The sequence below is a fragment of the Ostrinia furnacalis genome, unplaced genomic scaffold (assembly GCF_004193835.3).
Source record: "Ostrinia furnacalis isolate ACB-3 unplaced genomic scaffold, ASM419383v2 OfSCF7173, whole genome shotgun sequence".
NCBI classification, from domain to species: domain Eukaryota; kingdom Metazoa; phylum Arthropoda; class Insecta; order Lepidoptera; family Crambidae; genus Ostrinia; species Ostrinia furnacalis.
In genome coordinates this window covers 517,802-531,036 of record NW_021137412.1, presented here as the reverse complement: position 1 = coordinate 531,036, position 13,235 = coordinate 517,802, and the positions used below count along the sequence as shown (strand labels likewise).

At 34.3% G+C, this 13,235-nt stretch overlaps 1 protein-coding gene across 1 annotated transcript; it reads right to left on the bottom strand.

The window, feature by feature from the left end:
* Window positions 1–1,643: 1,643 nt before the first annotated feature.
* Window positions 1,644–5,785, bottom strand: LOC114363599 (seroin-like). The gene is made up of 7 exons (XM_028319370.1): window positions 5,636–5,785; window positions 4,433–4,475; window positions 4,200–4,215; window positions 3,466–3,754; window positions 3,120–3,156; window positions 3,037–3,046; window positions 1,644–2,144 (listed from the first exon to the last, which is right to left on the bottom strand). Exons 1-7 carry the CDS (start codon window positions 5,682–5,684, stop codon window positions 1,833–1,835), a joined length of 756 nt encoding a protein of 251 aa, XP_028175171.1. The 5' UTR covers window positions 5,685–5,785; the 3' UTR covers window positions 1,644–1,832.
* Window positions 5,786–13,235: the final 7,450 nt, after the last annotated feature.

The following is a 13,235-nucleotide window of genomic DNA, read 5'->3' as shown; positions in this document are numbered from 1 at the left end:
TCATAGCTCAAGGAAAAGATAATGAATCGTCCTGTCATTTGACATTTTAAGATAATTTTGGTTAATTTACCTATACAATGGCGCCAATATTTCATAATTTGCCATGTCCCACTGGGAATTAAACCTAGGAATCTTAGATCAATAGACAAAAAATATCTAACTACTAAATTTAATGTCTCTCATCACCATCAGGCAGCAAAAAGTGAAAATCAGCGTCATGTTGACTTTTTAACATTATGGTTTTGCAAGCTTTGCTTGGTTTTCCCATTAGTTGCTTGCAACTCACGAAGGCGAGTGAGCTTTATTTGTGTGTGTACGTGTACATGCACATAACGATAGTGTAATGTCATGTAATGTCTATCAAAACTTTTGAAAAACGATCAGTAGCTAGCCACCACACATGTAAAGCTCACTCGCCTTCGTGAATTGCAACAACTATACAAAGTAAGCACATCAAGAAAAAAATTGCATTGCAACTACTATTTATTGATGGGTAGTTCATTCGTACTTCTGTTTATGAGCCAAATAGTTACAAGAAAGCCTTCTTTAGTAATAGTAATAGCAACGATTCACATCACTTCGTTTCGTTAGCTAAAAATGTTTCAGGCAAAATTATTTTGATCAAACCTTGTAGGCATAAAAATAATTTATTGAAATGCAGTCACGGTTTAAAAAACTACTTAACTGACTAAACAATAAATATAATCTTCATTGTTGATGAAGTATTTTTAATTTTATTAGAATGAAACGAATTAATTACTGACTAGCTTTTCCCGCGGCTTCATCTGCGTGAAATTAAGTTTGTCACATATCGTCATAAATTATAGCCTATATGTTATTCTGGGTTATAAAGGTTATGAACAATAATACTGTAAAGTTTAATCAAAATCCATTCTGTAGTTTTTGCGTGAAAGAGTAACAAACACCCAGACATCCAAACTTTCGCATTTATTATTAGTAGGAAATAGGATAGTAGGACTAATAGGATTGCAGTTCGAGTCAGCTTGCACTTTGAAGACTACATCGTAAAGCTACATAATTTTAGTGTCTCTTTCTATGTTTTCTTTTTGTAAAAGGTTTTGAAAGAAACCGCTGATGTAATACGGGTGACATGTTTGGCTAAAGCTGGAACAGTTCATTATTCTACGTATCGCTTGTTCTTATCGCGTTAGAAAGTTAGATGAATATGCGTAGATTTAATTGGTTTCAGGTATTATCTTGTATTTGTAGCAGGGCTAACATGCTGGCATTTGTGGCATGTGTGGCGAAAGGGGCATAGGTGGCATGACTACATTAAGGCCTTTTAGTTTACCAGGAATAGAAATACAAAAGTAGCTTTTAGGGCGTCATGATCATCATCATCATTTCAGCCATAGGATGTCCACAGCTGAACATAGGTCTCCCCCCAACGATTTCCACAAAGGCTGATCAGTAGCGGCCTGCAACCAGCGCCTTCCCGCTTCCTTTATGAGGTCGTCGGTCCACCTTGTAGACGCCCTATTACCTACGCTGCGCTTCCCGGTACGCGTAGCCTCCACTCCTCATAACACCATACTTTACGAGATCGAATCTAGGGCCTACTAGATTATTATTTTATATTATGATCAGACATTTACGTAATAAAATAAGAAACCACTGGTAATAAAAAACGATATTTAATTGGTGACTATTGATACAAAGGGTATAAACAAATGCTTGTAGAAAAATCATTCAAACATGTTGAAATAGAAAAAAAAAATAGCCGTACGTGTTCCTGTCATAGTTTTAAAATAGAGGGAATTTACTAGAATAGTGTTTATTTTTACAAAGGTGTTTACATTTTTGTTATTTTTTTATTCCTTGTCGCCCTGTCCAAAATGGAGGACCTCCTTCTCGACTTCTCCGTCGACATTCACTACGTAGTGGGCGCCTCCGCCTGACTTCTCCACTCCGTTGATGTTGGAGGAGTGACTGTAGGAAGAAGTGGAAACTCCTACGAAGTGCTCGTTCTCCCCTGGCTGGTGCAGTTCGATGTCCAGAGGGTTGATGATTATTGGCTTAATTGGCTTCATGGCTGGCATGGGGGGCATGGCTGGCATGGGCGGCATGGGTGGCATTGGTGGCATTGGTGGCAAAGGTGGCAACGAGAATTTAAACTCTGGCATCTGAAAAGAATAACGTTGAATGTAGTATGTGGCAATTTGAGGCATTGAATTGTGTTCTCGTGACATTAGTGACTCAAAGCTTTTGTGCAAATGGTTTTTGGGTTTACCCTTTAAAAGTTATAGTTTTTTTTAATAATAATATTTTCAGCATTATGATTGCAAAAATCCAATATACCGTTATGTTAGCACTGTTGAGTATAATTATTATGTGAAATTATCACTTTACGGGATTTATTGCAACAATATCTATTTTAACGGTAAATAATATTTACCCTCCCGACGTTTCGGCTCGGTTGCACGAGTCATGGTCGCGGGCAGACTTTATAATTTTATAAATTTATAATTTTATAGTAAAAAAAAAAATGCAACATAATAGTTTAAAATATTATATAATTATATGTGGTTTTATACAAATCGAAGGTAAATTATTAATTTGAATAGATGGGTCATGTGATGGAAAATTTTGATTCAAAATAGATTGATATTGTGTAGTTTTAAAAATGGGAAGTGTAGGTACGAGTAATATGAGTATAAATAGATTTGGATAACATTATAAAATCGTGGTTTGGCTATGCAGTGCACATGGTGAATGAATATGAATAAGTGCAGTGCAATAAAATTAAAAGTAAATACTGAAACTTTAAGATTTGTACCTGAAACAAAAAAATATTTCATTTAGTATTTTCAGGACTGTTGCTGAAAGTTTGTCGAGCTTCGTTCGTCTTTGTGTTGCCAAAATTTATTTACCTGTGTCTTTGTTCGATGTAGTCCATATTTGATAATATTAAAAAATTATAATAAGAGTAGTGTAAATGTAGGTATGTGTTGTGTTACTATCTAAAATAAGAAAATAGTTAAAGTCTTCTCAACTCCTCCTTCAGTAGAACCTTACCGACGGGAATCTGAAAAATAAATAATATTTAATAAACCATTCCGTATACAGAAAAATACTTAAAAATAAGGTTTATAACTTACACAATAGGGTCATTTAGATTTGGAGGGCTAGTTCCGACTGAAAAAAAAGATAAGATTATTGAATTTAGTTTCTTCTGGGCTCTACTAAAAATAATACAGAGAATTTTTTCAGCAATCATTTCCATAGTTTGACAAGAGCTGAAAGGTAAAGGTGGCAGACTGGCCAACTCGTGATCCATGAAACGCGGATTCGATCCACGCCGCCGCTCGACTAGGTATTTGTAGTAAACCCATTACCCACTCGTAACACAAGCATATTTACTAATATTTAGCTTATCACGAGTCGTTTCCGGTATTATTATCAAGTTAAAAAAAAAAACATAATCTTCGCAAAAACCGCACTCACATTTTTCTTCCTGCACCTCTCCGTTGTCGTTCACCAAAATATGGGTGCCTCCAGTCCTCACAAGTTTGCCATCCTTGTCCCTAGTGAAACTACTGCTGGATTTGACTGCCACTCCATTATACACCTGGTTTGGTCCAGGCTTCACGCTGGCCATCTCGGCCGCAGTGGGAATCTTCGGCAGAGGTATGAAGGGCATCTGGAACCCACCAAATGGAAACCGCGGCGCCTTGGGTGGGATAGGAGGAGTGGGCATAATTGGTAAGGTGGGGAGACGAGGCATTATAGGCATCTGTAAATAATTTTGCTTTTGTACAGTGTACATGTGTAGGTTTTTGTTTTGATGGTAATGTGATGTTCTACTGTTATTTCGTGGACTGTTTAAGAGTGCAGTGTGGTGCAGTGAACTGTAAAATAAGTACCTACCATGCAGTGAGAAGTGAGTTGTGCTATATTTAATTATTGCTTTTCACACTTGTATTTATTTTATATGTAATAAAATTGTGCTTATGCGGGGCATGCAATACTATAAGACACGGGCCTCTGGATGTCTAGGCCGGTGAATTTGTTTTTAATAAAACGTATTTATTTAAAATTTTAAATCAATCATTTTATCAGTATGTAATGTATTATTTATTGTATAGTTATGAACATGCATATGTCAGTTTAGTGTGAGTTAGTGACACCACAAAGACGAACTGAGGGATGTATTTAATCTTAGTATTTTTTATGCTTACCCTTATATGTTGGAATCTGAAACAACATTACGAAAATTACAATAATTTCATTGGAAAAACATGTGTTACAAGAGGTTTAAGCTAGGAATACGAAAATTCTGAATTGTAGAGTCTCAAAATAAATTTTAACAATAATTCCTATTGATGTTTATTGCTTTCAGTGATAGACAGTAATTAATTCACAGAAGTAAAGCCGTAGGCATAAGCACAAATAATTGATATTTTTTACTTACGGTGAGAAATTGTTTTCATTATCATTCGTCCAAACGAATCCTGCTGTAAAGAGAAGATTGAAAGAAATTATTTCAATATTCATACAAGTTTTATGTATTACATAAAATTATCTGAAAAAATATCTGTCACCACATTAAATAAAAACCTTAGTATAATATTTACTGAGTTGTATAATATATTATTTCCTAAGCCCCCATTTCGTTTATAGACTGACTCTATCGCTTGTTACAAAAGTGTCATGATACTCAATACCTATGGTTACAATAATAATTAATCACAAGTTGTAATCTTCTCTTTTCCTTTATACATAGAAACTATTTTTCTACATAATAATTCTCATGTAGATACAACACGTATGGCTTAAGTTTGCATAACATAAAACACGGAGAGTCAACGCCAATATGTGTCCGTAGATATTTAATAAAATTGGTATAATTGGCATCCCCCCTTAACTTAATATTTTAACTTTTATTTTAAAAATTTAGGTAACTAAATGTAATTTTGTGAACTTGTGAATTTATTGTGAATACCTATACCCTTAATTTATTTATCTAATTACGATTACGATAATATACGTATTTTAGTAGCTCTACCTTAATAAAACATAATATTGGGAGTTTAAAATGGGTTTTATAAACCTACTTGCTGACTAAAGATTATTAATTACATCAGCTACCTATTCATATTTAATGCACCTGTTTACATATTTTATTTTATATACGTCATTTATTCGCCAACAGAAGGTATTAAATTCATATTTAGTGACTCTACACTAAATTCCGTATTTTCCGTGAGGGTTGCGTGAAAATAATAGTATGTACTCCCAAGAGGACTCACAAAACGCCAGTTAATTATGTCATAACGTATTAGAGATCCTCTGGGTTTTATTTTATTGGTATAGCATATTCATATTCGAATCACAGTTACTATCTTCTATGACTATGTATGTCGATGCTTATCAATTCTAATTACTTTAATATTTATCAGTTAAAAATATATAAAAGTACTTAAATATTCCAAATATTTTTACAAAACTACAAAAGAAATCACTTAATTTTTATATTTTAATCATAATTACTATACTATACTAATATGTTAAAAAAACCGCACGAAACTTCTAGAACCTTTACATACGATCGCACGCTTTTGTGGGTACTTCCATTTTATGAAATATTTACTGCCGAAAATTCACTACTACATACCATGCACTGCAGCTACCAGCGAGACAATAATGAGGATCGTACGCGCCATTATATGGCGTAAAATAATATAATAATTCCGATAAACTTTGCTCTAGAATACTTTTAACTATAACAGTCAGACACACACTGGGGACTCGTGCATCAAATGTTCATTTAAGTATTATTCATTACTTGTTGTTAACACAAAACAAGCTGTGCAAACTGAAGCGAATGATTGTAACGTGTTTCGGAGAAAATTATTGAAAAATATACGCTCGCAAAATGTTTTATGGAAATGTTTTGTTCCTTTCTACGGGATATTAAGCACGGATTTGTGTGACAATGTGTGTTGGGTTGACGTCATGCTTACACCTGAAAGGATGGTGCTTAATAACATTTAGAATGTCTAATCTTTCGAAAGACCATTTTGCATATATTTTTATGATTCATATCAGAACTTCCAACCTTTCTTTCCTTTTTCAGGATAAATGAGAGAGAGAAATACAATTTATTTTATGAAATTGTCTTCACTTTTAATATTTTTGAATCACAATTTCTTTGAGAGTTAAGGAATTAAATAATACCTACTGATTAAAGTATTGTCATCGTTTATTTAAACAATTTTGAAATCGATAATGTGCTAAGCAGTGAATTTAGGATATAATATAAAAAACGTTTTTTTATTTTACGTCTACTGTCTAAATAAATAACTATATGGAGCAATATAATTTAATAAACACTATAAACAAGGCACCAAAGACCGGTTAGTCATCATAACAATAACATTTGACACAAATAAATACACTAACTTAACAAAAATGTAAGTTATTATATATCAATTATATTAAAAGTAATCATATCCTGTTTGAAAAACATATTGATAGCAATAATATTATTATGTGTTTTCCAACAAAATAACTAACAAACGTAGAATATTTGTGCATGTGAATAGGTAAACAAAAGAAAATGATTCATTTGGATTCTAAGGCTGAGTTGCACCATCTTACTTTAACTATGACAAACGTCAAAAATCTGTCAAAGTCCATACAAAAAGCACCGGTTATTAATATTGTTACGGTTACAATAAGGTGGTGCTACTCAGCCTAAGCATAACTAAGTAGAATTAAATAAAGTAAGAAAGCTTCAGTTATTCAAATTAGTTCGTTCGTTCGTTTCAGCCAAATGACGTCCACTGCTGGACAAAGGCCTCCCCCAAGATTTTCCACGACCTTTACCAGATCGTCTGTCCACCTAGTAGGAGACCTGTCCACCTAATTAACTAATTACATGTAATTATTGAGTTTGATACTCTCGATTAACGAATAGTACCTAGAACCTATTGATTTTTTTAATGTACCTTTATTACCGCATTCGACAACTTTTTGTATTAATGCGAAATAGGAGCAGAAGGTTAAACAGAAAAGGGCGAATTGTTAATTTAAGGGAGTTAGGTACTACGTCAATGCTTTTTCTGGTGGTCCTACACAAATAAATAACTATTTTCTAATGACGTAGAGCTAATATGGCGTAGATATGTAGTCATTAAACGTACATTGCTCTTGGATCTTCCAGGCTCTGGATTGGAACCCCCAAGGAAAACTCAAACGTGGTCGCCCCAAGCAAACTTGGCGGCGCACTGTGGCAGACGAGGCGAAGAAGATCGGCAAGACTCGGAGCGAGATCAAACACATAACTCAAGACCGAACGTGATGGAGGACTGTTGTGGACGCCCTCTGCCCCATCTAGGGGACATAGGACCATAAGTCAAAGTAAGTCAAGCTCTTGGATCTTAATTAAAATCCCATCGATTAATAATAAGGCACATCAAATATCCCATTGATGTTTATGGGTATAATGACGTCATACTTCAGCATCGTTTCAAAATACAGGGCGTATTTTTACAAAAATAAATAGAATCCTCCAGAAGATTATTAAGCCTTTTTTTTCGGTGGTAAAAATGCATTGAGTTGCATACCCGCCGCTGTGGTCAGGCGACAGGTTATGTGGGGCTCTCCCCTCCAGAAAGGGCCTACCTACAAAAAATCCACCATCTCCGTCTCGCTAAGCATAGATGGGACTGGGAGCCGGTGTAGCGAGGCCTTTCCTGACATGTTCCACCTATGCGCAGACCGTCTGCTATGCGTGCAGACTCCATCTTCGACCACGCCATCTTTTATTTTAACGCAACCTTACAATATCGTACCTTTTCGTAAGTGTAATGTTTAGTAATGTTCAGACACTATACAGTGTGAGTCACGTTAAAGTGTACATATGAAAATAGATGAAACTAGACCTATTTTCAACCGACTTCAAAAAAGGAGGAGGTTCTCAATTCGACCCGNGACTTGGTTTTTTTGACAAGTATTGTTTTTGATGGGATAGTATTTTTACAAAGATAAATAGAATCCTCCAGAAGATTATTAAGCCTGACGCAACCTTACAATATCGTACCTTTTCGTAAGTGTAATGATTAGTAATGTCCAGACACTATTTGTGTGTCAGTGTTTGCGGCGATAAGCGTCACAACACACCTGCGCTTGTTCTGCAACGTGACAACTGCGTCTTCAGTTAAACTAAATATAATATTCATAACATATTTTTAGGATTCTTCAGTTATTCTTTTGTTTTTTTTAAATTTAACAGTTTCGTCATTCGTGTCCTATCTGACTCCGTGAAAATACGGTCCTGGGTAGTCGTAGAACTTGTCGCATCCATATGGTAGTTAATGCTCTAGACCCAATCCAAGTTTTTAAATCCGTATTTTAATGGATTCTTGTCGGACAAAAGCGCGCTTAGGGAGCATTAATCTTGACTTTAGAGCTTTAGGGCGACCAAATTAGTTCGTCTTTCATATATTGCCAGATTTTTCATATTTTCGCTGTGATCTGTAATCACCTCACCAAATCTGCAGCTCCATCAGAAAGATTTTGTAACCAAATTTGACATAAGTACTAGCTTTTCTCTGCGAACTCGTCAGCGGATATTTAGATAAAAATAGCCTAACTTATTATATAGCCTTACCCCACTTGTGTGCTATTTCAATGCTAAAGTCACAGCTGATAACTAAAGTGGTAGTGTGATCAAAATTATTTCTGCAGTAATTTGCGTCAAGGAATATAATACATCCATGTAAATGCTACGTGTTGTATTGTATGTTTACTAATACGTGTAAATAATTGTAAATTATTATCTTTGCTTTGCATTGACATCACAAAGCAAAAATAGTCCTGTTGCAATTAATGTTTCTTTATTTCTTTCATCCATCCATCCACTCTTATTTTCAAGTAAAATACAAAATTAAAAAATATTTTAAAACGAAAAATTCTGTTACAATCCACGGATCCCCAATCAAATTCGGTGGGATTTTACCCACCATAAATTAGCAAATGGTGTCAAATTCAGTATGACACTAATGTCACGGGTCGACGACACACCTGCCCAGCCCAGACGAGTAACGGTGTGCCAACGTCAACATTAGCATAGCATAAGTGGTCAGACGCTAATCAGTTAAGCTTAATTGACTTTTGATCGCAAACTTTTAAAAGATAAAATTTGGCTTCGTGTTGTTGACACAACTAAACTAAAACTTGTTTTCTTGCGCAAAATAGTTGACAGATATCGTTTAAGAAACGAAAGGATAGCTTACCACCTTGCACTCAACCCTTCTAAACACATTATCCAATTTGAAATCAGAATTGAGGAAAACTAATTTGACATCGGTAGAGATACGAGTAGGTACTCAAAAAAAATTTTTATGACAGTAAAAATAATCATTCAATCTTAATTACTCGATTCCAAATCCGAAAGTTAACCTAATTACAATAGTTCAGTCAAACTTCATGCTATAAGTTAGGATCAATAAGGCACGGTTAGTCATGATTTTAGGAAGTGACCAACTATGGTAAGATAAGTATGACTAAGTTCCTTTGTTGGAACCGGATCCAAATTATCATTTAAGTATAGTCGAGAACGTTCATTATTGTTTCATGTTTCAGCCTATTGTTTGGAGTACAACAATAAAATTGTATTTACATTGGTTTCATTGAAAATTTTTCACGAGCAAATAAGATATATGTATTTTCATGAATAGAAAAGTCTTGGAAATGGAAAATTCATTTCTGATAGATAACAGGAAACTACAGCCGATATGTTATTGTCCCATAGTTGTCGCAATTTGAAGTGGTAACTAAACTAAATGGCCTGTCGTTGTGGCAGCAGCTTCTATATGTGAAATTATACAAAAAACTGCGATCGCCAACCCAACTTTCTCTGCCTTTAACTTTAGTTATATCGTGGTTAACTGTACACAAAGTAGGTATGTAACATTATACCTACTTGTTATACATATTTCGGGGGATTACTCTATGGATTGCTCTGACATTAGTGATGCGAACCGGACGCGGTATGTGGACGCTGCATGCGTAAAAACCTCAATACCACAAGCTTTCTGTTGTTCGTAATCGCGCATAACTTTGAGATTTGTAACCTGTGGGCTAATTCAAATGCATTTGTCGAGAGTAGAAATCGTCTGTCAAATAATTTTCTAGTAATCAATTTTGAACTGATTGTCAAGGTAATACAGTTGAAAATTTAATAACAAAGCCAGACTACGCCTAATGTCAGATCAGCCGATGGTAGATGCCAAATTTCCAATATCGCGTACGAAGACGGAGAACTTTGTCAATATAGTGGTACATAAGGGTCATAATTAGTGGATGCCGACGATTTTCGCGCTGTCATCTCAACGACAGCCCACCCTTGTCGTCGTTAGAGCAGTCGACTGGATAGAAAGCTGTACTTATGCAGGGAACTGATGAGATATAAAAAAAATAAAAAAAATATTCATGAAGAGAAGATTTGTAATGTAATTTGTACCTAGGTTCTCAAACTTATTTTACGGAATAATCGCATGTGTACATTTAACGAGTACACTTGGGGGGTCGCTTTACATTTTGCATTACTCATATCGTAATCATCGTATAGGCGTTAAGCGAGAACTAACTAATAGTAGTTTCTCTTGTGATCTGCTACACCAGACCTGACTTCTATTTTCTGATTATAAGTGTCAAGGTACCTTCTTCAGCAAGGCTGTATGCATGTGTAATACTTATAGGAGTTTCGAGTAAAAGTGACCTAAAGTGTTGCTGACGTCACATTACCAAATTATTTCACACGAGCGAACGCATCCAACTGCAATATTAATGTCCTACGTAATCCGTTTCAACATTTTCGACAAGTGACGTCACGATCACGTGGGACGCAGGCGCAGGTATCTGTGTTAACTTCTGTATGAGTTGCGTATAAGGATTTAGGTCTCTACATAACATTGCAACATATACCTACTACATAATATAAAGATCAAAATGATATGCAGAAATCTATAATATATTGACACTTCGCGCAGAAGGCGTCTGTTTTTTTATGCATACTTAAGTTTGATTAATATTTTATTTATTTTGTGGAATATGTAGGCTAATGACTTTATATATGTATACTTATTGTACTATTTAAATGAAACTACATAAAGAATCTGTTGACCAAATCTACAATCATGTACCACTCATAAAATGTAAAAATGGAAAATACTAAGTTCATAGCATTCATTTCAATATCAGTAGGAAATGCATGTCATTCTCTCAAATTGGATTACACTACACCATTCTTACGTTTCAATATGTAAAAAATAACTGCCGAGTGTCTCCAAAAATTCAATGCCGAAACAATCATTATGTCAATATAATCACATACAAACACCTCAGCATAATGTATTCTTCCCGCGTGCCGCGCATTAGGCAACACCCAATGTCATTGCTACTTGTCATACAAAGAGATGCGCAAGAGTCTATCTCGAACGCAAAACTACTCTGCGATACGGTTTCAATAGCCGTTCATCTCTCTCACTTATTTAGAGAGCGAAAGAAACCGATAGAGTTCAATAAATTGAATAATTTTGCGTAGTGGGAACGCTAGTTGTAACATTATCATAATGAAGATGAATTCATCTGGTTTTAGATGAAAAACTAGTCAAACGCGTTGATTAAGAGATGAATATCATTGTATTAAAGTTTATGTTATTGTATAGTAGGATAAAATTGTAATATACATACTTACTTATTTTGTTTTGGTAAATAACAAGTGAATAAATAATAGGTTATATTATATTTTTAATAATTGATTAATATTACAAAGGAAAAAATATACTTTTTCAAGTTAACAATACATCTTCATAAACTTCTGAATCTTCAGGATCACTATCCAAACTGTAGAGTTTGTAAATGTTTACCTTTTTAATTGCCTGTAAAATTTCTCATTGGTTATGTGTCACAAAATTTGCAATAATACGTGGACCAATAGCAATGTATTACTTGTTAAAATCAATTCAGAGTAAACTCATTAATATATTTGTAATAAAGCAAACAATGACAACAATAGCGCTCAATTAAAGCTGTCTGAAACTGAAATATAAACAGAAGTTTAAAAGTGAAATTGTAAAGATGCAAATATTACTTAAATACATTGACTAATGAGTTCTGAAATAAATAATATGCTACATAACATCTGCATGATTGCAAAGAAGGTTCCTTTATTCATAGTGCTATAAAGGTATACTGAGAAAATTGCAAGTCACGTGTTTAATGCACTAACTTTAGCTATGGCTGCGTACGCGCACGTTTCAGTAAAGTTAGAAAGCTCATTTATAGTATCAAGAGATAAAGGAGGTCTATCATCTACAACGAAAGTTTCATTGCATTATATCAAGAACTCTACTCTTGCCAATTTTGGATACTGATACTGTTGTGTTTATCAAAATAACGGTCAGGCCAAGCCATCAACCGTATTTTTACTAACAACATAAGAAAACTTATAGATATACGGAAAAACTCGACAGTAAAATAAGAATATAATATTAAAAAGTATAGAACTAAAACAGTTCAAGCATCATAAATATTTAACCTGTCATAAGATTTATGAATATTTTAAATAAACTGCAACATTGTCCAAATAGTTATTTCGTATGTAGCGCGTAGAGTCAGCGACCTCATAGAAGACTTTATGGCACTATTGGCACTCTATGTAGAGACATGTTTATGTTCCAGTATCCTTCAATTTTATTCCTCAAACCTTTGTTTGTGACAACCACTGTTACTTATTATCTTCTTAAAATATCTAAGAGTTAGAAAGGTGCAATAAAATAGTAAGATATAATACCTACCATAAACTATCTCCTCAAAAACGAAAGAAAATTCCTAAAGTTTCGCCCTTACTAAAGGAAACTTACTTAGATTATTGCGCGAAACAAATATAGTCTTAAAGTTATACAATTACAGTATGAGCGTCTGATCTAAAAGTAGGTAATTACTCCTTGCATAGTTTTTCTATACTTATCCCCATGTAGGTGTTTGATCTTCTTTAGATTCGAGAGGATTCTTAAATTCGTAACCGCTTTTAATCCATAAGTATCTACCCATAAGTATCCATTTGCGTTAATTGATTCAGGTGGAAGATATTTATTGTAGGTTACGCGCGAATTATAAAGCAGTTTAAATATTTATCAACATTGCACTTTAACAACATACATACACTTAAGTAAAGTGATATAGATACTCGTTAATGAAGTAGA